Here is a 27,808-nt window from a genome sequence, read left to right as displayed (position 1 = left end):
GTAGCTGAATTTATTTAATATTAATTGATTCATGAAATCATATTAACCATATTTAATTTAAAAAGGTAAAGATGCCTGTGAGTCGAGCTTGATTCCTAGGGACTGCATGGTAATAGAGATATAGTTTTGTTGGCAACAAGGAGTGGTTTATCATGCCTTTTTCCAGGATGTTTGATAACTCCTCAGCTGAGTCTTCAGGCACTCCTGATGTTCTCCCACCAAATACTAACCAGAGCCAACCCTGTTTAGCTTTTGACAAGGACAGGCAGATGCTGCCACCTGCTGGAACTTGTAATTTTAATTTAATGTTAATTTCATTTGAATGGAATTAAATGCCTTTTTCTGCTCCTGCTCTGCTCCCTTTTTTGAGTACACCTCATGCACACTAAGAACTGCTGCTATGCATTACATAAATTGGTCTCTCAGCTTCAGTTCTCCACATGGTCACAAATCTAGATTATATTCTGGAAGGGAATCCCAATGAATTTAAATTCAGTGATAGATTAGAGCAGGATTTATGGGGGCTAGGTTAGTCATCACCATCTCAAAGGTGATTTCCGTTGATCTATAACATCTCAGTGTGTATGGAATTATGTGGCAGAAGGTATGCTACATATGATGGACTTGTTTGATCTGCAGTTGGCTCACTAAATTATCCATCCCTCATTCCCCAATTCTGTTCTCAAACTGGAACACAGTTAATCATAAAAAGGTATCCTTTTCCAAATTTTGCAATGCAGTTTGCAACTCACAAATGTGTACAATCTATATATGTAGGTATAAGGGAGAAGACACATGGAAATTATATTCAGGAAATAATGCTTGCAAAAATATATACCTTGAACAAATAAAGTCACTGTATTAGCAAAAGGGAAAATAAAAAATGTGTATAGTTCCAGAAATGATGAGTTCCCTTTTCAAATCCTACCTGTTTGCTATTGCATAACCTTGTTAGTGCATACATATAGAAAAATAAATATATATTCCTGGGAAAATATATGATGTCACCATTAGGTGGCACTGTAGTTCAGCAAAAATAAAAATCCAGGCGCTTCAAAAGGGGCCAAAGTTCACCTTTTGTATTACTGTAGGAGTCTGTGATTCTAAAGTAACAGGTCCATCCACCTTGTCCAGTGATTTATTTAAGATGTTTATAACCTCCCCATACTCCTACAAATTTTATGGTAGGTTTTAATACATACAATAAGCAAAGCCCAATAGGAAATCCAAGGAAAATAATAATAAACAAGAGGCAGTTAAGAGACAAAGGGGTTAGGCTGTAGATAGTAAATCATGAACATGAAAACAAAAAGTAAATGCTGCACCAATTCTTGAAAGGTGTCAGCATCTAGGCAAAGGGCATTCTAAAACTGGTGTACCACAGGAAAGAAGACTGACTCCCACCTCCCCACACAGTGTGCCTTTTACAGGCATGGGATGCTGAAGAGCTCCTGCTGCAGATTTAAATGTTTGGGTAGATACAGATAGTCCTCACTTTAGCGACTGCTGTTTGCAATTGTTAGCTGTTTAGCATCTGCAGTTACGATGGTGATGAAAAAGGAACTTTATAACCAATCCTCGCATTTACAACCTTCACAGGTCTGTAAAGCAAAAGAAAGCTGAAGTAAGATCATACGCACAGTTGCAGTTTCACTTAGCGACCATTTCACTTAGCAACCAAGTTGCCGGTCCCAGTTGTGGTTGCTACACGAGGACTACCTGTACATACTGAGAAAGATTCTTCCTTAAATATGCAACTATTCTGTTAATGGTCTTGATAATTATAGTATTAACATTCTGAAGATTGACCAGTAACAGAGAGGCAGTCAGTGCAAATTTTTTAGGACTGATGTTAGTGGCTTCTAAAAGGTTGTGGGATAAAAGTCTTGTTGCTTCATTCTGTTTCTGAGCTATCTTCAAGGACAGACCCATATAGAGTGTATTGCAGTAATCTAGAGGTAACCAGAGCATGGTTTTCTGAGGCCATGTCTGTCTAGGAAGGCTCACAATTGCTGGACTAGGCCCAGCTGGCAGCAGCGTACTGGGTTATTGCTATAACTGATTGATTCAGCATGCATGTGGTCTTGTATTATTACTCAGTTATCTTGGTCTCCCTGTATACGTGTTCTAACTCCTACGGATTCACTGGTATTAGTTCTAGAAGCTTTCGTGTAACAAACAGCAGAAAACCCTACTTGTAGAAAGGTCCCAACACTGGTCAATTGCACTCCATGACACCAGTGCCACATGGACCTCAGGGGAGAAAGATGAATTCTGGATTAAATCAGTTAAGCATGTATAATGTTCTTACAACTTCATTTCTCCTCTCACAGGAGGCTTGCCAATGGGAAAGTGGCAACTGATTAGGTGCTGTCAAGCTGTTTTTGATTCCTAGTGACCACATAGATAGATTTTCTCCATGATGATCTATCCCTAACCTGTATATATGATCCAAGAAGATATAGGTGTTTATAGTTTCTCAACATGCATCTTAGGGGTTGGTAATATATTGTAGCTTTGTCCAGTTCAGAGATTTTCAAGATTTGCAATACGGGTGGCTTCCTAAAATGCTAAATGAATTTGTAAGAGCTTCCCCATGAATAAAATTAATGATTTCATGGAGGTCGAGGATGGCTGGGCAAGAAATAAATATACCCCTGACCTTTAATAATTAAATTTTAATATCTATATCATAAGGGGTTCTTAAACTTTGCAGTGCTGCTTTTGCTTGTTTTGGGCTTGTGCAGGCAAAGTGTGAGCACTGTCAAAACTCACTCCCATTTTGCCCAAGGAAAGCCCACTCTGGCTAGGACACACAAAGCAGGGAGCAAAGACTGGAGTGAATCTGAAAGGGCTCCCTGATCAGCTTTAATTAAATTTTTCAACTTCCTTCTAAGCTGCTCCTGATTCATTGGTGGATTGTGATCCACAGTTTCAGAACCCCTGATATAGTGAAATGAATTGCCTTAGAATGTCCTCCTTACATGTCATTAATTCAGAGAGGCATGGAATTGCTTATGTGCCATCAAGTCATTGTCGACTCTTAGCAACCACAGATTTTCTCCATGACAATCTGTCCCTAACTTGGTCTTTCAGGTCTTCCAATAATGTACTCATCATCACTGTAACTGAGTCCATCCACCTTGCTGCTGGTCATCCTCTTCCTCTTTTTCCTTCCACCTTTCCCAGCATTACTGCCTTCTCCAGAGCTGAGTCTTCACATAATGTGTCCAAAGTAGGGTGGAATGGAAGTAGGAGGCATGGAAGATCAACCCCAAACATAGATTGCTGTTGATAAAAAGCACATGGAATCTCAATGAGGTGCATTTACACTCTTTTTTTGGGAGTGGTGGTTTAGAAATTGTGGGAAACAGAATATTAAAACCATAGGTGACATTGTGTAGCTTTGAGACCACAGCTTCCAGTATGCTGAGGCAGCAATAGGGATAGGCATTCTGGAAGTAGTGTTTCCTATACATCTGAAGAGGACCAAGTTGGATTTCACAAACATGGAAGCGGGATTGCAATGGCTTCAGCCAAGGTGCCCTTTAGCTGTAACAGACCAGAGACCATTTGCAGATTCTTTTTCCTTCAATTTAACTTTTATTAAAAGAGTTCTAAGGTACTGTATCCAGTACGTGATATTTATTACCAAAATTATTAACAAATATACAAAACTTATGTATGGAATATTTATTACATCCATTTATTCCTCTATAATACTGCATTTGTTCAAGTAGGTCACCTACAGTGTAAACTTCCCTCCGTTTGATCTTGACTAGTTTGGGAAAGGCCCTCTAACATCATGTAGATATGAAATAATTTTAAAACTTTATTTGGCTTTTACTGGTAACATCTGATTTTCACATTTGGCATGTGGAAGAAGTATCTACAGTGCAGGAATGAGGCATTTTTTAAATTTAGTTTTGAATCATAGTTTTTAAAAGCTAAGGAGAGAGACTCCATATACATTAATTTGATATTAGTAATAATGCATATGACATGTGGGTCAGGTATCATTCAATTGTTTCTCCCTCCCACTTCGCTCAAGTCTTCTGCTATTCAGTCTTTTCATAAGGACTCGCTGGTAACAGAAAATCCTCTGTTTTGTTGGTGTCTTCCTGTATTCTTTCACAAATGTTTCTTTTATAAACAAAGAGGAAGGTATCGTCTACTGGGGAAGGCTTTCTACACACAATTCCTTGTGAATTGAAATGTATAGGTTTTTACACTCAGATGTAAAAAAGTTAATAAGTGGTCCATGTGTGTGAGTGTGTACTTGTGTTTTAAATCAGCAACATGATAACGTCATTCTAAACCAGAACAGAATGTTTGTGTGTAGTCTTTAAAATAAAATAAAAAACAATTCCCAGGAAATTCTTCCCTTTTCTTTTCTTTTTCTTTCTTTCTCTTTCTTTCTTTCTTTCTTTCTTTCTTTCTTTCTTTCTTTCTTTTTCTTTCTTTCCTGTTTATCATTGTTTACAAATGTAGCTTAAAATAATTTCATAAAGCTGATCTAGAGAGTGCTTTGATTTAGTTGCACTCTTCTGCATTCTCCCTCAAGCATCATATTGCTATTTGTAGGAGGCCATCTCACCAATGTCTCATATCAGATGAGTACAAATTTGGATGGCGGCATTTGAATACCAAGTACTTGGCCCCTTCCCTCTTTGTTACCAAAGAGCCCCACTCCCCTCTGTGGCACCATACATTTCGGCCAGCTTCCTAAAGCGAGGTCCCCAGTCTGTCAGATAGTCATAGCTCTGTTCTGAGTCCGTAGTTACAGACTGTAAGGAACTGAGCGATTCGGCCACTGAGCCATTGCCCTCAAACATATAGGTCTGGAGGGAGTCAAAGGGAGGTGCCCAGAGGTCCATGTCTGCTTCATAGAGTTTGGCCAACACATAGCTGTGAACACTGCTGTCCATCGTGCAGGCCTGAGGAACGTATCTTGAGAGGCTTTCAATTTCTGGCACCATGTCTTGTCGGCTCTTCATCATTACTTGGGCCTCTCTGGGATTCCACAGGGCAGAAATGTCAAAAGCTTCAGTGTCTTCTTCCCCACCCCCTTCATCATCATATCGGACAATGTTCTCATGGATATTCTCTTCCTCATCAATCATGTAAGGCTGCTTCTGGTGTCTTTTCATGGATAAGATCAGTAGCACCAGAACTACAAGTAATGAACAAAGATACAGAAACTTAGACAGCAATTCGTCCCTAATATCACCCCATCTCTTGGTCAAAGAAAGAGAGAGGATTTCAACACTGGTGGTAGTTCATGAAACATGGCATTTTTATATACTTTATGTGAGGAACTACCTATTTCTGTGCTATACTAAGGAATCTTCTGGTAACAATATTTTGCTGAGTATCTAATGTAACCATAGATAATGTGCTAACTTCTAGATATGCTGGACTTCAATTCACATAACTCCCCAGCTGAATGCCAAAAGATCAAGCCAGTGAAGAGATTATGGAAGTCCAACCCATTATGAGAGGATACCCAGAATGCTGATGAAATGCATGGGCAATATGGCTGTGTGTGCTTCAAGATAGATTTGGAACAAGTGCTTTGGAGTTTGTGCAAATGGAAGCATAGCACTTGTTATTAATTAAAGCAGCTTCTACCTTTCTCAGCCTTTCACATGAGCCTGCGAAAGAAGTCACTGCTTAAGGAGTCAGCTAATAAAAGTGACTCTTAAAACAATGGCATCTTTTTTCGAGCTTGCAGCAGAAGATTTACCAGTGTTAATGAAGAGCAGAGAGATGTTTTGCTCATGTGAGGTCCAAAGTACATCTTCTGGATCATTTCAGAAGCAGGTACAAGTCCTAATGGCTTCTAAGGAAGTATCACATTGAAACCCATCAACCACATTAATGCTGTGTACACAACCTATTTTGTATGTTTTTTACTAGAACATAAAGTCCATCAACCACAACAAAATACAAAATATGCCTCATATGGTAATAATGAAGCATGTGATCAGTCCAAAAATTAATCATCAATACATGTCTTGCTTAGGAATTTGTGATCAGTATCAGAACCAATTTGGAACGGCTGTGATAAAAAATCCAACTCCAGGCAGTTCATTTTAGCAGTGCAATTGGAGACAGGGAGCTTTTAAACTTGCAACTATTATCTGATATTTAGGATTAAGAAGCCTTTGACTATTACGCTGCAAGTCACCCACGGATCTAGAGGACAATCCATGCTACTTTTTTTGTCCATCCTTGGTCTAGCCAGAGTGTAAATGTCCTAAAAGAATTACAAGACAAATCAACATGAAACATTTTATACATAATGGTAATCAAAAAGACCTAGTTTTCTCCACCAAAATTGCTATCGCTGTAGGAATTAGCATTACAGTCCAGCAAATATTGCTGCTTCCCTTATTTTGCCTGAAGAATATGTAGATTTACCTTTTGTTCACAAAATGGTATGTATACTTACCTAGCAAAACAAAGATGCAAGCTAGAATGGCAATAAGAGCTCCTCTGCTCAGGCTGACAGGGAGTATGTAGGCCTCTGCATTACAGGACATCACAAGACCTTTTTCATCACAGCTGCAGACGTGAATGGTTACTGTCCCAGTGCTACTTAGCACAGGACGTCCATTGTCAGCTATCAAGATGGGAAGATAAAAGGTATTCTGCTCATGTTGCCGAAAGCCTGATTTCTTCGTTAAAATCCAAGCTGTGTTGTCTAAAGTTTAAAGAGGAAAGAGGAAAGAGAGAAAAGAAAGAAAAGAAAAAGAAAAGAAAGAAGCCAATATTTATTCACAATATTAAAATATCAGATATACAGTATGTATTGCAAAACTAGTTTTATAAACTTACATTACTATGTTTACCTGGATCTACTGCTGCAAAATAACTACTTCTGGAAACATATATATTGAATCTGCAATTGTTTGTGACTTACTCTAGACTTTCAGTGACAAATGTTTCTCTGCCTTTGGAAGCTGGCTTGCTCATGTCCATGCTGGGAATGCTATTATTAATATTGTTAGTGAAACATTTATTTATTTATTTGCTCAATTTATATGGCCTCCCACTAGCCAGGTCACTCCGTTCACTTTACAGTGACCTCAGAGATATTATTTCACCCCTGTTTCAGACAATGAATTTAGTTGCACATAAGAAAATGAGTGAAAAAAGAGCCAATGACAAGAGGGGCAGTGAAAAGAAAGGAGGGAGGAGAAAACAGGAAAGGAAAAAAAGAAAAGGAAGGAAGGAGACAAAAGAATTAGTGAAAGAGAGCCACCTAAGACTCTCTATTTACATTAATTTCAGAATTTCTGTTTAAATATCCTGCTCTCTTATAAGTGAAACCATTTTGAAGTTTTGGAGAGTTTGATGTTTCATGAACAGACATAGTAGCTTGTGTAATGGTTGCCTATTCTAAAGCACTGTCAGACTCATGAACAGGAATTCAAAGATATCTGATTTATTAAAGAATAGTATGCAGGATCACAGAGAAAGCTGAGAATGATGAAAGCGTGCCAAATTCAAACTAAAAACCCTCGGTGCAAATGAAATCCCTCCCCCCATAGAGTCTTCTCAAGTTCACAATCCCAGGTGCTCCTAACGGTTTCTGATGGTCTGCCTTGAACAGAGAACATAACCCAAACACATTCCATTGTAATGAATACAGATACAGAGCTTGGAACAAGGTTTCACAGCAGCTCCCTCCCAAACAGAAACACGCGTCAGTGCCATGGCATGTGAAACGTTATGATGTATAAACTACATTGAAACAGTGAACATGACATACTGCCCTCCCCAAATAAAGAATACATTAAGCAGCAGGCTTCAAAGGGTAAGCAAGGTGGAAACGCCGAACTAAATCAGGAGCATTAACATGGTGGGCAGACACCCATTCAGGATGAGGAAAGTGTTTCCATCAGACCAGATACTGAAGGGTGCCTCGAAGCTTGCGAGAATCAACGACGTCCTTGACTTCAAAGTGTTGTTGGCCATCAATCATAATTGGAGCGGGAGGAGGAGGTTGAGGGTGCCAACATGGTGAGTGGTGCACAGGCTTAAGCAAGCTGCAATGGAAAACAGGGTGCAAGTGTTTCAAATTGTGAGGCAGTTCCAATTTAACAGTAACTGGATTGACAAGACCAACAATAGGAAAAGGACCAATGAATTTGGGAGCAAGTTTTTTAGAGGGTTGAGGTGATTTGATAAATTTAGTAGATAGATACACCTGATCCCCAACTTTGAAGTCATGTTGTAAAGAGTGATGCTTATCAGCTTGAGACTTGTAAGCAGCTTGGGCGTCAGCCAAAGCTTGCTGAATGACTGGCCAGGAATTAGACAGCTTAACAGCCCAGTCAGATGTAGAACATGTTTGGGAAGGGGCTGTGGCAGTTCAGGGATGGGAACAAAGTCGTGACCAGAAACCATGTGAAAATGGGTTTGTCTGGTACTTTGATGCACAGCATTGTTATAAGCAACTTCAGCAAAAGGCAATAAGTCCACCCAATTGTCCTGATGGTAGTTAATGTATGCTCTTAGAAACTGTTCAAGAGTGGAGTTCAAAATCTCAGTAGAACCATCAGTCTGAGGATGGGACAATGTGGATAGTGCTTGTTTGGTGCCAATCAATTTTAAAAATGATTTCCAAAACTGGGAAGTAAACTGTGTCCCGTGGTCACTGACCAAATGGGAGGGGCTACTGTGGAGGCGGTAGATATGGAGAAGAAATAGGCACACCATTTGTGGGGCTGACAGGATGGATGCACATGGAATGAAATGCACTTGCTTGGAGAAAAAATCTTTTATAACCCAAATGACAGTTTTCTTCTGACTGGGAGGAGGATCCACAATAAAATCCATAGAAATCTTGTCCCAGGGACGGGATGGGCTGGCCACTGGCTGTAGAAGCCCCTGTGGTTTCCCCCCCTTTCATTTTGACATGGCACAAACAGGACAGGAAGCAACATAGTCTTTTACATCATGTCTTAAGGTTGGCCACCAAAATTGATGATGAACCAAAGGCAAGGTTTTGACAAAACCAAAGTGTCCAGCAAGTTTATCATCATGGGAATGCTGCAAAACATCAGCTCTTAAAGTTTCAGGAACGTAAAGGTGGTGTTCCACCCATGCCAGACCATTTTCAAAAGAAACATTGTCTCTATTAGCTAGCAACCAAGTGTCAGATTTCAGTGCCTGGAGAAAGTCCTTCTGTAACTGACAAAGAACTTGCACTTTCTGCTTCCCAGACTGGGCTGGGAGTGGGGTTGCCTGTGCATGGGTCTGGCTCCGAGTGACAGCAACCAAGCCCAGTTGTGGTTCAGTGAGAACAGTCCCAACCACATCTGCCACCTGGTCAAGGTCCTGAGGTAAACGTGACAAAGCATCAGCCAGAAAGTTTTTCTTTCCCGGGATAAATTTTAACTGGAAGTTAAAGCGACTGAAAAACTGAGCCCAGCGAATTTGTTTAGGGCTGAGACGCCGGGGGCTGTGGAGGGTTTGCAAATTCCTGTGATCAGTCCAAACCTCAAAAGGGCATTTAGCGCTTTCAAGGAGGTGATGCCAGGTTTCCAAAGCGGCTTTTACAGCAAACACCTCCTTTTCCCAAAGTGCCAATGGCGTTTGGTTTCAGAAAATTTCCTGGACAGATAAGTGCAGGGTTTTAAGTGATTTTCAGAATCCCTCTGTAACAAAATAGCCCCAGCTGAGGAGTCAGAAGCATCAACTTGGACCACAAAGGGGCGTTCAGGATCAGGGTGCTGTAGAATAGGCTCAGCAGTGAAAAGGGTTTTCAACTTTTCAAATGCTGCCTGGCATTCAGGCATCCAATTCAGCATGGCCCCAGGGTGTTTTACTTTGCGTGTCTCCCCCAAGCCCATGGTACGGAGTAAATCAGTGAGGGGCAAGGCAATCTCAGTGAACCCCTGGATAAACTGGCGATAATAATTACTGAACCTGAGGAAACTTTGCAATTGCCTCTGGGTGCGGGGATGTTCCCAACTTAGAATCACCTGAATTTTTGCAGGGTCCATCTCAATACCCTTGTCAGACACCCGATAGCCCGGATAGTCAAGTTGGGTTTTGTGAAATTCACATTTGGAAAGTTTGGCATAGAGTTTGGCATCTCTAAGTTTGCATAACACCTGTTTGAGGAGGCGTTCGTGTTCCTCCTTGGTTTCAGTGTAAATGAGAACATCATCTAAGTAAACCAGGACCCCTTTAAACAAATGATCATGTAAAACTTCATTGATCAACTGCATGAAGACTTCGGGTGCCCCTGCTAACCCAACAGGGAGGACTTTGTACTGAAACGATCCTAGTGGGCAATTAAAAGCAGTTTTCCACTCATCCCCAGCTCTTATGCGAATGTGGAAATAGGCTTCGTGAAGATCGAGCTTGGAGAAAATCTTGCCCTTTGACAAATGAGCTAACATGTCCTTCATGAGCGGGAGAGGGTACTTGTTGATAATAGAGGCAGAATTTAACCCTCGATAGTCTGTACAGAGTCGAAACGTGCCATCTTTCTTTTCCCGGAATAACACAGGGGCCCCAACTGGGGAAGTAGCAGGTTCAATAAATCCCCTTGACAGATTTTTGTCAATGAAGTCCCGTAATGCCTCAAGCTCCTTCTGAGTCATCGGATAAATTTTAGGCTTGGGCAATTGAGCATTGGGGACCAACTCTATTGCACAGTCAGTTTTCCGGTGGGGGGGGGGGGTAGCTGATCTGCTTCCATCTCCCCAAATACGTCTGCAAAGTCTTGGTATTGATCAGGCAAGCCTTCTAAATGTGGCAAGTTAGGGTGTGGCGATCACTGCCCTTCCAACCCCCGCATGTGCAACTCTCTCCGCTGCCGGAGCTTGGTAAAAACCATCTTTAAAAGTCACAGTTCTGTGCTCCCAGTTTATATAGGGGCTTCGATAGGTCAACCAGGGGATCCCCAGAATTACCAAGGGATTGCCAACAGGTGCTACAACGAATTTCAAAGTTTCACGGTGGCTGCCCATTTGCATTGCGACAGTTCCAGTGAAATGGGTTGCCGCCCCCCCCCCCACCGTTGAACCATCCAACTGTGTGAAGATCAAAGGCTGCTGGAGGGGGAAGCTAGGCAGGTCCAAAGCAGCAACCAGATCAGGGTGAATTAAACACCTGGAACACCCAGAGTCAACTAAAGCCCATACCTCTGTAGTTTTTGTGCGGGAACCCAATTTCTCTTTTATGCTAAAGTGGGACAATCAGCACTCACCATAGCATCTTTGCGCCCATCCTCCTCCACCTGCCCACAGGCGCTCTTCATGGCAGGGGGCTGGCGTTTCCCGCCGGCTCCTTAGAGTTGTCTTCAGCCTCTCCCGAGAAGTAGATTACTTCCTCAGTGTTGGCTGTCCCCTTGGCTGCTGTCATCCGCCGCGAGGGGGGGGGCGATTTCACCAGCGGCTTCCCCGCTCCATCTCCAGCTTTGGCTTTTGGGCAATCAGCTGCTCGGTGGCCCTCCTTTCCGCATTGGAGACACTGACCCCTCGCGTAGAGCCAATCTCTCTCCTCATCCCAAGCTCTATAGCTTGGCCGGGCAGCAGTCGTAGCACTTCGGGGTCCCCTCATGGTGGCGGGTGGTTTTTCAGATTTTCTAGTTTGCATGAAGGTATGCTGAGCGTGCTCAGCCTTGCCTGCCAGACAGATCCAGTTGTACAATGACTCTGGGTCATCTCTACACAACGCCCACCATAGGATGTCCCAGTTGAGTCTCTCTTTAAACCGTTCTATTAGGGTTGACTGAGACCAGTCAGGGATTTTCCCAGCTAAAGCCTTAAACTCCAGGGCGTAATCAGCTACAGACAGCTGGCCCTGGGTAAGATCCTTCAGCGCCTTCTTAGCTCTTGCCTTGGCCAGAGGATCCTCAAAATGCAGCTTTAACGCCCACATGAAATCATCAAAATAATCAAGTGCAGGGGAGTCAGCATCACTTAACTGAACATACCAGTCAGCCACTAGACCCTTCAACTTGGTAGCAATGGCAGTTATTTTAGCCTCTTTGGAAGGGAAGTATGCTCCAAACTGCCTCATATAACTTTTAGCATTAGTTAAAAAGAAAGATAACTTTGTTGGATCCCCATCAAACATGACAGAAAAGTCTCTCACCCGCACTCCGGTTGGAGTGGAATCAGCAGCCACTTGAGTGTTTGGGCCCCAGGTTACAGTAGCTTTCCCTCTTCGGGGTGAGGACACTGGTGATCGAGCCCTGCAGGGTGGAGATTCATCCTGGAGCTGTCTCCAGCCCCGCTCTGCTGGCGGTCCGGATGGGAGGATGGAGGATGGTTGCGGGAAGCTGGGATCTCCTCCGCGCCTCCCCTGCCCCTCCAGTGACAGAGACAGGTTTCTTAGCATGTACTCTATTGATTCTATTTTGGCCTCCATCACTCTTAGCCTTTCAGGGGTTTGAGAGTCCTCCCTCCCTCGTGTGTTCGGCTTTTTCTCTGTTGACACCATAGTAGATTCTTTGTCTGGGGTTAGTGGGAACCGATACTTCCAGGACGCCCCTGACGTCCCTGGCTGGGGTTCCCCTACTTCATCCAAGGTGATCAACTCTGCGAGCAATTCACTGGGGCCCGGTTGCTCTGGCTCTTCCCCATCGTTAGATTCCTCCACCTCAGAATTGGAACTCGATCCATCCTGGGAGTCTGAAGGTTCTGGGGTGAGGTTCAGTTCTCCGCTCTTGACCGTCAACTTGGGCATCAAGCTAGCCATCTCCTCAAGTCCCCTGGTCGTGAGCTTGGACTCAGCCATCGTTAACTATTTTCCCTTGCAAGAAACTGATCTTGGTAGGAGCTAACAGTACAACTGTGGGGATTCTCAGCTTTATGTAATGGTTGCCTATTCTAAAACACTGTCAGACTCATGAACAGGAATTCAAAGATATCTGATTTATTAAAGAATAGTATGCAGGATCACAGAGAGAGCTGAGAATGATGAAAGCGCACCAAATTCAAACTAAAAACCCTCAGTGCAAATGAAATCCCTCCCTCCATAGAATCTTCTCAAGTTCACAATCCCAGGTGCTCCTAACGGTTTCTGATGGTCTGCGAGAAAAGGCCTTGAACAGAGAACATAACCCAAACACATTCCATTGTAATGAATTCAGATACAGAGCTTGGTACAAGGTTTCACAGCAGCTCCCTCCCAAACAGAAATGTGCGTCAGCGCCATGGCATGTGAAACATTACAATGTATAAACTACATTGAAACAGTGAACATGACAGCTTGGACTTCAGCTTGATTTATTGATTAACCTTCTGCTATTAATTTATGTACAAAGAAGAATGAAAAGCAGGGGAGTCTAGGTGGTTTCCTAGAGATTCATCTTCCAGAAATGGTTATACTTGTCCTGCCTGTCCCAACTTCCTTTTTGACTAGCTTAATGTTGAGCAGGCATCCACCTCATTCTTAACTGAAATTTCTAGGCAAGTTGACAAATTTACAATTCTGGTGTGATGCACATGTGCTAAATCCTCTTTATGCATGTCTCATGAGATTCCAGAGGGATTTGATCCCATCATATTGTTAACAAGAAACCTTGATAAGGTATGAATGTCAAAAATATGACAAAAAAAAATCCTGTTTCTTTTCTTCCAAGACTGGACAACAGCTTCTGCTATTTTTTTAAAAATAAACTGTTTCTTTATACAGTTAGCTACAGAATATAGACCACCTACTTCTGAAAGGACTTGAAGCAGCTTGCAAAGGAAAAAAAAACAGTTGCAACCATCAACAAATCAGCTTAGGTGTATCAGTACCCATACATTCAGAGGAATAAAAAACATCTTCACCAGCTTCTTGAAGGCTTGGAGGTAGGGGGTAGTCCTTATTTAGGAGGCAAAGGGTGGAAAGAGCTACTGAGAAGGGACACTGTTAAGCCCCCATCCCCTCACCTTCTGAGGGTTGTGAACTTTCAATATTCCTTCTGTCAGAATACAAACAGAGTGGGCTGACTGGGTGGGACAGATGGTCCCAAATGCCAAGCCCTTTAAGGATTTAAAGGTGAAAGCACTTTGGATTGCACCCAGAAACAAATCAGTAACCAATGCAGCGACCTCAGCATAGATGATACACCAATAAATACGTTACCCCAAGCTAGCAGATGGACTGCTACATTTTGGATCAGCAGAAGTTTCTGAGTAATCTGCAGGTTCATGTAAAGCATATTTCAGTAGTATAAGTGCATGTTCATGGGGATGTAAAACACTGTTGTCAGAGCACTCTGGTCTAAAAGGGCTTTCAATTGGCCTACCAGCCAGAGCTGGGCAAAGGGTCCCTTGAATAAACCTTCTATTTGCTGCTCAAGCAGTAGCCACAAGTTCAGGAAGACCCCCAGATTGCAGATCTGGATCCCATCCAGAGCCAAGGTAAACGCTAGATCAATCACCAAAAAACCCTGTCTCGTAGGATTTTCTCTGAGCTTGTTTTCACCCATCCAGGCCCTTACAGTCTCAAGGCACCAGGCCAGAATGTCAGTGGCATCCCTGGTCTGGTCCGGTGAAGTACCACTGAGTATCATCAGTATAATGATGATACCACACCCTAAACCTGATGTATGACCTTCCAAAGCAGCTTAATACTGTGTAGGGATTATTCATATAGATATTAAATTGCATGGAGAAGAGGACGAAGCTCTGCAGGATCCCGCATTAGAGTAGTTATGTGTGCAGCCACTCTTCCTCCATATATGCTAACTGAAACTGCCCATTTAGGAAGGAGGAAAACCACTGCAGAATAAGGCCTCCAAACCTCAATTCTTGCAATCAGTCTGGAAGGATATCTTGGTCAATGGTACTGAAGGCCACTGAAACATCTAAGGAAACCAGGAGGGGGACACTCCCTCCCTCCACTCAAGTGCCCTCAGAGGTGGCAGGTCCCATGCTCAGGCATGAATCCTGTCTACAAGAAACCTCCCAAATCCATTTCATTTAGGATTCTCTGTAGCTGGGTCACTTTTAGTAAGAAATATTTACACAGTGAAAGCTGTGTTTATACAAAGCCTCCTTCCCAGGGCTGAGAGAAAGTGACTGGCCCCAAATCACCCAGCTGGCTTTGTGCTTAAGGCAGGACTAGAACTCATGGTCTCCTGGTTTCCAGCCTGGTGTATGGTGTAGTATGATTCATTTTACTGAATCTAAATTTAGTTATACTTAGGAGACACCAACTAAAATAAATATTTGGCAATATTTGTTGTTATAAATAGATCCAAGCATTGACCTATTTCCCTTCATCTTTTTGGGATGGTTTTTGCAAATAATAGGTTGGACCCAGATTAAACAAAGTAGATCTACTGAAATTAAAGGGATGTAAGTTAGTTGAGGGTTACATCCCTTTCAGTTCAATCAAGCTATTCAGCTATTATTTGCAGAATGTTGCATTGCACAATGTAAATAATATTTTGTAAATAATATTTTATATTATGGCTGCGATGACTATGTTGTAATACATTTTAATGTCCTATTTTATTCTAATCTATAGAATAAATCTGAATCTAATCTATAGCACTTCTAAGTATGAATATTCATCATTCTGAGATCCTTATTAAAAATAATGAAAGAACTCAGCATTGAAATGAATGGCACCAAAGGGCAGAACTAGAACTCCTTATTCTTCTGCCTGACAAAAAGGATGTGCCTGAAAACTGCTTTTTGACAACAAACCTCTCTTGTCATTCCTCATTACAGATGTTGAAATAAATAGGCGAGAGAGAGAGAGAGAGAGAAAGAGAGAGAGAGAGAGAGAGAGAGAGAGAGAGAGAGAGAGAGAGGGGGAATTTTCTCATTTTTTTCCCTTTCTCCCTGTCCTATAGCTGAAGCGTTGTTTTAGCAGAATGCCCCAAGTATTAAATGAACCTAGATCAGCAAATGTTTTAGTGCTGGCCTCCTTCAAATTCATCACTGGTGTAAGTTTAAGCAAAGAAGACAAGGGTCACAAATACGTTCCAGCAAGGCAATGTCTTGCAAACCTTGACAGCAATTTCCAAATAATTAATCTGGGCACTTCACTGCTGTAGACTGATGATGTGAGAAGACACTCCACTTTCTGAAAGTTATACCCTTTTAAAAATTCCAGTTTTGTCATTGAAAGGTAATTAAAGTGGCAAAATACATCATTTTTATATTACATCGATTTTCGCCATGTTGAGGAAGGCTGTTACAGAGCAATAGCTAAGTGTGTAAATTCTTTGCTAGGGAAAAGATAAAGTCTCCTTCAAGTTGAACTTGATTCCTCATGACTTCATGGGCATCTCCATGTAATGTTCTTGGCAGCATTTTGAAATGTTTTCCAATGTCCCCTGCTTAGCTTTTTGAGATCAGTAAAGGTTAGCTAGATGTGAACTTCTGGACATGGGAATATGTGCCTACCCTCTGCCATGACCTTTCCAGGCTGAACTGAGCAGGGTTGAAAAGAGTCCATACCTTTTGTGCATGTCGGTTCCTGAGCATGCATGGATAATATATGACCACATGGTGAGGCCAGTTGTGGAGAGGTTAGAGGTTCTTAATTCCTTTAATGCAACATCAAACTGGTCAAACTATTTCATAAAGTGAAGATTTAAAAAAAAAAATGGAATTGAAACAATATGACAAATAACTTTCGGAGAATGGAACGATGTGAAAAACATAGTTTTCAAGGAACTGCTTGGGAGGTTTTGTAAATCTTACTTTTTCCCTGCTTCTCCATTAGGTGATGCTATAGTGCTGCTTATTTCTCTATCATTTCCTACATTAATAGCTCATTCATTTCCCCAACTGCCTTATCAAGTTAAAATAGCATCATCCACTTAACAGAGGGAGGAATCACCAGACCCAGGAGAAACTCTTGGTCTGCATAAGGTATTTTTAGAAAGAAAAATCTTTAAGTAGAAACTACAACTAGCCCAAAGAAACTTCAACATGCTCAGGAGCCAAGGGATTTGCTATTTGAAGAGGAAAAATGGGAATTCCAGAAGAAAGGAAAGGGAATAGAATGGAACCTGCTGAATGTATGCATAGCTGAATGCATATTGATTCTTATTACAGTTTAGGCTCATCAGAAAATATGTTTATTCACCTCAATATTTGCTATCTCAGTTGCACCTCAATGACACTGCTCTGACACTCTTAACAACTAGTTACTTTTTAATTGGTTTTATTGTTTTATGATTTTTTAAAAAAATGTATATTATTTTGGGGGAGATGCCGTTGAGTCATTATTGACTCCTGGCGACTGCCTGGACTAGTCCCTGCAGTTTTCTTAGCAAGATTTCAGAAGTGGTTTGCCATTGCCTATTTCCAAGGGCTGAGAGAGAGTGACTGGCCCAAGATCACTGCTGGCTTTGTGCCTAAGGCAAGACTAGAACTCACCATCTCCTGGTTTCTAGCCTGATGCCTTAACCACTACACCAACTTGGCTCTCATGTATACTATATTGAACCCAATATAATTTTTATACACTCTCTGGAGATGGTTTGCATGACATGATAGATAATCTTAGAAACAAACAGCAAACAAAGTATACATTTCTTTTGTTATGCACAGTTGCCTAATTTCTTATTCCTGATTCTTATGACCAATTTTTTTCTGTCGCTCCTCTTGGTTTTTCCCCCTTTCTATTTCTTTAAACATTTTCTTTGACCTCTGTACTAAGTGTCTTGCCATAGGAAGTCACATTTGGTCACACTGGATCTGAAGTGAAAAGGTTCTTTTGAAAGGGACATGAGTATATTTGTTACACCTATTGGCTTCTCTAAAAGAAGATGAAACTTTTTCTTGGCTCGCACAGCAGCTGTGCACTCCCAGGAAAATACATGTTTGAGGTAAGAAGATAGTAAGGAGGTGCTGACAAGTTATAATGGCCTTGTTGCCCCCTGTCTGTGCCTCTTAAATTCAAATGCATATTTTTCTGGGACTATAGAATTGCTATGCGTGCCAAGAGCAAAAAAAGTGGCTTCTTTAAGGAGGAGGAGGTGCCACTAGATGCAGCAAATGGGCCACATCCTCTTTGAAGCCTTTTTTCTGTTTTGGATCTTCACACCACCAGAAGGAAGGAAATCTGAAACAATAAGGCAATGACCTTTTCTGTGTTCTGAAGAAGTATAGAGAAAGTGCAGGATTAAGAGAGAACGAAATAATATTCATCTGGTCATCTCTCCTCCCCCCACCCCAAATTCATTATTTAAAATGGAAGTTTAAAACATTTTGTACTAAGTCCATTCACTGAAGATATCCACAACATGATAACAAGGGTAACAAGGTTTGGATTTGCACAACCTTGGTATTGTTCCTCAAAATAAAAGGCCTTATCACTGCACTGAGAAATATGAGGCAAATAATTTATAACTGTTCTGAAAACAGAATGATACATCATTTCATGGCTGCTTTTAAGGAGCAGGTGTCATTTGGTATTATTTGCAATGGCTGGCTCATGAAGCAGTTTGAAATAGCAATTCAACCTACTTCTGAAGATATTAATTAGCAAAACAAATTGATGTCTAGTTCAATTACCTTGATTGTCCCTTAGAGTAAAATTGGGGTTGTTTGCTGTCTCAGGAGCCAAGCTATAGTAGAAGTGCTGTCCCTCTTGTGGGTCATCCTGGTCTACTGCGCTTACTGTCTGAATCAGCTGTAGGACAGGAGAACAAAACAATTGATCAATGACAATTCCAGTGGAGATAAACAGTTTTAAGAATTACACTGAAAGCAACATGAACTTCGCTTTTGAATAATAGCTTGTTGTAGAGGGAGCAGAATGTTATGAGGGCAGTCAAAATCTTGCAGGCATCAATGATTAGGCAAAAAAACAAAAAAACAAGAAAAAACAACACCTGGACTTGATTTGCTCCATGTGAGGACAAATTTGTACGATCCATATCTCAGTGGAAGAGCACATACAGATGGTCCCTGCAAGAAAATCAGCTAATAGGGCTAGGAAAGAGTATTTATTATATATTACATTACACTACACTACACTGCACTGCACTATATTATTATATTCATTATATTGTTATCCTATTAGATTATATGGTATAGATATCCTATTCCATTGATCTGCCCCAGGCGACTGTTGGACCCAATGCAGTTTTGAAGAGAACTTGGTTTTTTTCCTGAAGCTCTGGCACATGGTTCAGCTGAGGCCCTGGTTGCGACTTAGAATGAGCATGTAGCAAGGGCCTTGGACTGGATTGTGCCTGCATGGACTCTCTCTGGTTGCAGATCTCATAGAGCACCTTGGTTTACTCAGGAGCGCTGAAAGGTGAAGCAACAAAGGAGCACCACTGGAGAAAGAGGAAGAGCGAAGCCAACCAAGCACAGGTAAGAGACTTTATTAGGTCTTACCTTGTGGCAATAAGAGTGGTGAGGCAAGCTTACTTCTCTGCTCTTATTGTATATGGAGATAACTGGCTGGCAGCCCTGTTTTGGGTGACCAGGTCCTTCCTGGGTAAGGAGGCAATGGGGGAGTCCCTGCAGAGCCACTGTGGGGAATGTTCTTGGTATATGTCAGACAAAGTCACTCAACTTTGCTTGGAGTTGAGCAGGGCAGTTTCTTTGGAAGTGACCAAAACATGTCTGAGCTCAGTTATCTGGGAAGAGTTTGAACTACTTGAAGAGAATATTTGTAGCTCAGGGTTGAACTGTGGAGTCCTTGGTGCGCTCTGAGCCTTGTTTTCTTGCAGATGTTTCATTGCCAGACTAGGCAACATCTTCAGTGTTGCACTGAAGATGTTGCCTAGCCTGGCAATGAAACGTCTGCAAGAAAACAACAAGACTCAGAGAGCACCAAGGACTCCAGAGGTTGAACTGGTTGATCCTGAGGAAGTGGACAGGGTCCTTGCTACTGTGAACTCTGCCACCTGTGTTCTTCTGGTTGGTCAAGGCCTCCAGGAATGTGGCATGTGATTAAGTCCAAGGGGTGATTTGCTCTTTTGGTTTTTATTTTTGTTTTGTGAGCCACCCAAAGTTGTAACAGATAAGATGGGCAGCCATACAAGTCTTTTAAACACCTCTCATCTCTATCTATCTATCTTGGGAAGAAGCTTCTGGTTAGAAAAGATAACATTAGGACCAGTGAAAACCCATTCTTGACCAATAAGCCACAACCTGATAGGTTGAATGCAGATTTAATTATACTTAGAGAAGACACATGAATGGGACATCAGTTATTTTGGGTCCATTGGAGACTTGTTAAACAGCAGCTCTTGGAATCTCTCTGATCTCTGAATGTTTGTTTAATTGGTAAGTCTGGAGACTTTCAAGTAATTTCAAATAAAATTCAGTATCCTTTCAAGTAATTTTTGATCACATATATGGAATGCACTTTAAGTGTATCTACTGAAATCTTCTTCAGCAAGGATCGTTACCTTGTCATGGTGCTGGAGCTTGAGCACCTCAATGATGCCATGAGCTAAACTGTGAAGGGCCACCCAAGACGGGAAGGTCATGACAGAGAGGTCAGACTAAATGCGATCCCTGGGGAAGGTAATGGCAACCCACCACAGTATTCTTCCCGTGAAAACTAAATGGATCAGTACAACCAGAGATATGTCGGTATACCATCGGAAGATGAGACCCCCAGGTGGGAAGATGGTCAAAATGCTACTGGGGAGGAACAGAGGATGAGTTCAACTAGCCCCAGACGTGATGACGCAGCTAGCTCAAAGCCGAAAGGACCGCTAGCGGACGACGGTGCTGGTGGTGAACGGCGAATCCGATGTTCTAAGGATCAACACACCATTGGAACCTGGAACATAAGATCTATGAGCCAGGGCAAATTGGATGTGGTTATTGGTGAGATGTCAAGATTAAAGATAGACATTTTGGGTGTCAGTGAACTGAAATGGACTGGAATGGGCCACTTCACATCAAATGACCACCACATCTACTACTGTGGACAAGAGGACCACAGAAGAAATGGAGTAGTCTTCATAACTAATAGTAAAGTGGCTAAAGCAGTGCTTGGATACAATCCAAAAAATGATAGAATGATCTCAATACGAATTCAGGGCAAGCCATCTAACATCACAGTGATCCAAATATAAACCCCAACCACAGATGCTGAAGAAGCTGAAGTAGAGCAGTTCTATGAGGATCTGCAGCACCTACTGGACAACACGCCTAAAAGAGACATTATTTTCATCACAGGAGACTGGAATGCTAAGGTGGGCAGTCAAATGACACCTGGAATTACAGGTAAGCATGGCCTGGGAGAACAAAACGAAGCAGGACATAGGCTGATAGAATTTTGCCAAGACAACTCACTCTGCATAACAAACACTCTCTTCCAACAACCTAAGAGACGGCTTTATACATGGACATCACCAGATGGACAACACCGAAATCAGATTGACTACATCTTTTGCAGCCAAAGGTGGTGGACATCTATACAGTCGGTAAAAACAAGACCTGGAGCTGACTGTTCAGATCACGAACTTCTTATTGCACAATTTAGGATCAGACTAAAGAGATTAGGGAAGACCCACAGATCAGCTAGATATGAGCTCACTAATATTCCTAAGGAATATGCAGTGGAGGTGAAGAATCGATTTAAGGGACTGGACTTAGTAGATAGGGTCCCGGAAGACTTCCTGGATAGACGTTCGCAACATTGTTCAGGAGGCAGCAATAAAATACATCCCAAAGAAAGAGAAAACCAAGAAGGCAAAATGGCTGTCTGCTGAGACACTAGAAGTAGCTCAAGAAAGAAGGAAAGCAAAAGGCAACAGTGATAGGGGACGATATGCCCAATTAAATGCAAAATTCCAGAGGTTAGCCAGAAGAGATAAGGAATTATTTTTAAACAAGCAATGCACGGAAGTGGAAGAAGACAATAGAATAGGAAGGACAAGAGACCTCTTCCAGAAAATTAGAAACATCGGAGGTAAATTCCAGGCCAAAATGGGTATGATCAAAAACAAAGAGGAACTGAGGAGCCTTATGATGAAGGTGAAAGAAGAAAGTGCAAAAGCTGGCTTGCAGCTAAACCTCAAAAAAACCAAGATTATGGCAACCAGCTTGATTGATAACTGGCAAATAGAGGGAGAAAATGTAGAAGCAGTGAAAGACTTTGTATTTCTAGGTGCGAAGATTACTGCAGATGCTGACTGCAGTCAGGAAATCAGAAGACGCTTAATCCTTGGGAGAAGAGCAATGACAAATCTTGATAAAATAGTTAAGAGCAGAGACATCACGCTGACAACAAAGGTCCACATAGTTAAAGCAATGGTATTCCCCATAGTAACATATGGCTGTGAATGCTGGACCATAAGGAAGGCTGAGAGAAGGAAGATAGATGCTTTGGAACTGTGGTGTTGGAGGAAAATTCTGAGAGTGCCTTGGACTGCAAGAAGATCAAACCAGTCCATACTCCAGGAAATAAAGCCAGACTGCTCACTTGAGGGAACGATATTAAAGGCAAAACTGAAATACTTTGGCCACATAATGACAAGACAGGACACCCTGGAGAAGATGCTGATGCTAGGGAGAGTGGAAGGCAAAAGGAAGAGGCGCTGACCAAGGGCAAGATGGATAGATGATATTCTAGAGGTGATGGACCCGTCCCTGGGGGAGCTGGGGATGTTGATGACCAACAGGAAGCTCTGGAGTGGGCTGGTCCATGAAGTCACGAAGAGTTGGAAAAGATTGAACGAATAAACAACAAACTGAAATCTTCTTAAGTAGACATATGAATTATCACAGCAATAATATACTTCTTAACCACTATTTTTAATATCTCAATCCTGACTTAATTAGGTAGATAATATGGGGTCTATCATTTTATCCAATGCTCCTGTAACATTATTTTCAGGAAAATTTGTTCTATTGGTTTAATATGACATTTAAATGCATTATAATTGAAAGATTTACCCTTTATTAACCAGTTAAAACAAGATCGTGAGGTTTTGTTTTTTTTTAAATCCTACTTGGAAATATAAAATGCTTTTATGTCTGTTAAATTAGGTCATCTGTATAAGTTTATTGGCCTTTAGGCTAAGGCATCAGCAACAACATAATATTATTCTACAGTGAAGGATTCTCAGGGCAATGTATATAATGATGCAGATTCAATAAATCAACAATTCTTAAATTTTTATACCTGACTCTAGAATGCTAACTCAATAATTCTTGATGAGTACATTGATTTTTTTAAAAAAACAAGATAAATATTCTGTAGATTTTGCAAGATCAAATTGCTGGTTTGACTGCATCACTGTTACTATAAAATCCATGAAAATAGAGAAGGTCTAGATATTTTTCTATAATGGTGAAAGACACACATGGAGTGTTTTATTCCTATATTACCACATGGAGTATTTTATTCCTATATTATAATGTATTATAAACAATTTTTTAAAATATAATTTTATTGAAAGTTTTAAAAACAAGAGTAAAAATTAATACAAACTAAAATAGAATAAAAAAGAAAAAAGGAAAAAGGGAGAAATAAAAAAGAAAGCTAAAGTGCAAAAAGAAAAAAAAAGAAAAAATGGTAGAAGAAAAATAGAAGAGAGATATAAAGAAAAAAGATATAAAGAAGTGGCTTCCGATCTTCTTTGCAGCAGTTGTAAGTACAATTGTAAAGTTAGCTCTTTCTCTAAAGTTACATCATGAGTCGCTTCTTTCTATAATCTATCCTATCTAATCGTCAAAACCATAGATCATAAGTTCATTTTTTTCTGTTTTATGCAAAAAGTCCATAAGGGGTTTTCAGTCAGTAATACATGTGGATGTTGTCTTTTCTCTAATCAAACAAGTCAATCTGCCATCTCAGCAAGTTCTCTCATCTTCACGAACCATTCCTCCATTGTAGGTATTGCCAAATCTTTCCATCTTTGTGTATATGGTAATCTTGCTGTGGTTATAATATATAAAAACCAAATTCCATAACTTTATTTCCAACTATTTATCCCTCAGTCCCAAGACGAAATGTTCTGGTTTCAGTTGTATATTAATTTTTAAAATACTCTGAATTAGTGTATGCATTGGAACCCCAAATCTTCTAGTTTTGCACGTCCTCCAAGCATGATAAAATGAGCCTTCTTGTTGTTCACGTTTCCAACATGAATCAGAAGTACCCTTATACATTCTAGATAATTTTTCTGGTGTATTCTGTACCAACAGTACATCGTTTTATAAAAGTTATCTTTAAGTTTATAACATAGTGTAACTTTCAGTCCTTTCAACCACATATTTTCCCATTGTTCCATCTGTATAATATAACCAAATGTATTATAATGGATCTTCACTTAAATGTGTGGATATTATACAACAGTTTGTCAAATTAGGAGGTTGTTTAGTTAACTGGAACAAGCCCACTATACTTCCAGTTAGTTGGAAATTTGTAAAAAAGGGATTCAAGTTCAAGAAAAGAAAAAAAAACAAGAAAGAAAACTAAAGTTATGAAATATAATGGTTTCTGACCTTCTCTTCAATAGATATAGAGCAAACCTATTGTCTCCCCTCCCTCTTTATCTTCCAGAAATCCCTTTAACACTTTATTTAATTCTCATCTGTTTCAGTCATTAAATCCATAAATCATCATTTCATTTTTCCTCTTTCTTTCAGGAAAAGTCCATAAAGTCTTTTAAAAAAAGCACTTATTGTTTTCTCCCTGACCAAACAGGTCAGTTCTGCCATTTCTGCTAGTTCTGCCATTTTTACGATCCATTCTTCCATTGTGGGAACTTCAATACTCTTTCATCTTTGTACATATAATAATCTTGCTGCCATTACCAAACTGATATAAACAGATGGTGGAAAAATCCCATGAGTTTATGGGAAATAATAAATATTAAAATGCATATTACTTCTACATTGATCGATAGGTGTGACTGTGTCTACATGAAGAACTTTGGACTTACTTATTCATTTATTTTATTATTTTATATACTGCCCGACACCCAATGACTTTAGGTGGTTCATAGTAAAAAGCATTAAAAACAAAAAAAGTACCATAATAAACAAAAATAAAGGAGTAAAAGATGGCAAAAATGACAAGGACAGGAACCAAAAAGAACAAAACACCAAAGGCTTGGACGAAGAGCCAGGTCTTCAAGACCCAGAAATACCAGCAGGGTGGTGGCCATCTGGATCTTGCGGGGAACCTCATTCCAGAGATGAGGTGCTGCTGCAAAGAAGGCTCGTTTCTGGATGACTTTGTTTAATCGAAGGAACCTGGATTGTGCCAGCTCTGCCAGATCAAATTGGCCAGGCAGATACTGTGGGAGACAGGCAAGTAACCAGGCTCTATGCCATGAAGGGCTTTATAGGTAATCACCAGCACCTTGAATTGCACCCAGAAGCAAACTGGCAACCAGTGCAGCTCAAAAGCAGAAGTGTTACATGAACATGCCAAGGCATGTCCATCACTGCCTGTGCTGCTGCATTCTGGATTAGCTGAGGCTTCTGGGTGGTCCTCAGGGGCAACTCCATGTAGAGTACATTGCAGTAGTCAAGCTGTGATGTGACCAGGACATGAGTTATTATCTGAAAAGCCTCTCAATCTAGGTAGCCTCCCAATTGCCTGGGGTGAGCTGATTGAAGAGGCTGTCTCCCTGTAGGGAGGGATGACACCAGTGAATTGAAACGCAACCAGACAGTAATCTGTCTGTAGTAACAGACTGATGTCAATGTCCTTGTTTCAAATGCCTCGAGACAAAAATCAGATCCAACATGTGGTCGCTGCTATGCACTGGGCCATCAATGACTTGGGACAGGTCCATTTGCCATGGAGGCCACGAATTCCTGGGCCACCCTGGACTCAACATCACCAGGTGGCAAATTGAAATCCCCAGGCACCAACACCCTAAGGAACTCTATTGCCAACACAGCAATGGAATTCAGCAACTTGGACAGGGATGATGCTAGGCAGCAGGGAGAGTGGTACACCTGCAGAAATCCCAACTGTTCCCTTGAGCCCAACTTCAACCAGAACACCTCACATCTGGTTATTTGCTGAACGGAGCCTCTGAAAACCTCTAACAACTCACAAATGACAACAGCCATCTTTCCCCCTCTCCTGGGCTCTTGGCTGGTGCAAAACCTGAAACCCAGGTAGGAGTATTTCCAAGATGGGATTGTTCCACCCTGAGGCCTAACCAGGTTTCAGTGAGACATGACAAGTCAGCACCTTCATCCAACGTAACATTATGGATGAGGGCAGCTTTGCTGCTCACTGACCTGGCATTCAATGGCAGTAGCCGAAGATCTGGCAGCCAGGCACTGGGGTGGAAGCTGAGGGCTGAACAGCAGGACTGCTTTCAAACAATGGGCCCAATGTTCCAGATTGCAGCCTGCCTTCAGGTTCATGACATATCTCCCTCTGCCTGTCACCGTCAAGATCGCCCTGCCTGCCCCCTCAGCTTCCTTGTCCTTCCCCTCCATGCTTCCCTCCCTGGCCCAGGCATACATATACAAAATCCCACACACACACTTCAGTCCCTCCAGTGACCTACCCCCATCCTGCTGGCAACCCAGCCACCCACAACGCACATGCCAAATCACTTGGTGGTCTCAGGGAGATCTAAGCCCTGGTGGAAAAGACCACCCTGATCCCAGCAACTACCTCATCCCCTGAAAGAGAGCAGACACCCTAATGATGGAAGGGTTGAGGGAACCCCACCTTCTAGAGCCCCATCAACCAAAAGGCCCAGAACAACTAGGTCCACATGACCAACTCTGGGGTGTGGGGAAGTGGTTAGCAAGGATCTAAACTCCACAATGACTGCAAAGTCTGCCATGTTTAGTCTGTCGCTTGACAATAATGTTGTGTTATTGGAAAGAAATTGCAGCCCTGGATTTGAAATCCTGGACTGAAATGTGTCCATTCTCAGCCTTTGAAATGGCTTTTTATTGATACAATGGAAAGACTGATCAATACGATTTCTTCTGGACAAAATTTAATTCCATGTTTAAAAGTGGAGTTACTTTTACTTATCTATTGTATGTGTTTTATTGAGATTCTTCCTCCCTTTTTATTATAGCTATAAAATACATATTTTAACATTCCTGATTCCTTTGCCACAGTTTGGAGGATATAAGAAATTAGTTTTACTGCTGCTTTGCTGCTCTTTTAAATATTGCAGGGGATTTAATTTAATATTTAGCATTATATTCTATTGCAATTGTAGTGGGAATGAACACACTTGTGTGCGAGGAGACGTCCCTGTGTTCCCATTCCTTGCACTTACTAGCTACCCTCTAAGATCTGCTTCAGAAGTTTCAGAGAATGCAGTTCATATCTAGACAACATCAGGTTGGGGATAAAGTCACAGAGAGTGGTACCAGTTTTAAATATAAAACATTTTTTTAACATCTCACCTGTCCAACTTTTGCATTTTCACAGACAAATGCCTCATAGAACCTGGGAAATTCTGGTGCATTGTCATTTACATCCAGGACTCTTATTGTCACTGAAACACTGCCAACCTGCGAAGGACTGTCTGAAAGGAGATAGAGTGAATAAAAATCAGGGGTGTTCTTTCTTAGCATAAATTAATCCTGGGACTATGAATTGCATGAGAGATCTCTGGAGAAAGCACTGGCCAGATAGAATAGATGGTATTTACTGTGTTAAGGCATGTACTTTTGAACTTCTAACTTTATCTATGTCTACATACTAGTCCATATTATGCCAATCCTCCCTTATTGTACTTTCCAAGGCCACTGGTTACACCTTCAAGTTCATCTCAACTGTCTGGAACCATCCCTCCCTACTTGCCTTTTCCAAGACCTTTGGTCGCACCCTTTATCCTGGCGCATGTCTCTCATGATCTGATCACATATGCTAGTCAACCATTGGTAGTCCTTTTTTCTCTCTA

At 41.3% G+C, this 27,808-nt stretch overlaps 1 protein-coding gene across 1 annotated transcript in view; it reads right to left on the bottom strand.

Moving 5' to 3' along the window:
- Positions 1-4,524: 4,524 nt before the first annotated feature.
- The window catches only part of CDH20 (cadherin 20), a 75,958-nt gene continuing 52,674 nt past the window's right edge, over positions 4,525-27,808 (bottom strand). The window contains exons 8-11 of the mRNA XM_063298777.1: positions 27,309-27,430; positions 18,501-18,618; positions 6,455-6,706; positions 4,525-5,173 (exon numbers count right to left, since the gene is read on the bottom strand). Of these exons, the coding sequence (XP_063154847.1) occupies positions 4,674-5,173; positions 6,455-6,706; positions 18,501-18,618; positions 27,309-27,430 (992 nt within the window). The 3' untranslated portion in view covers positions 4,525-4,673. The remainder of the gene's footprint in view (positions 5,174-6,454; positions 6,707-18,500; positions 18,619-27,308; positions 27,431-27,808) is intronic.

Source organism: Candoia aspera, chromosome 3 (genome assembly GCF_035149785.1).
Source record: "Candoia aspera isolate rCanAsp1 chromosome 3, rCanAsp1.hap2, whole genome shotgun sequence".
NCBI classification, from domain to species: Eukaryota; Metazoa; Chordata; class Lepidosauria; order Squamata; family Boidae; genus Candoia; species Candoia aspera.
Note: the sequence above shows the minus strand (reverse complement) of the source record. Positions and strands in the feature narration are given on the sequence as shown.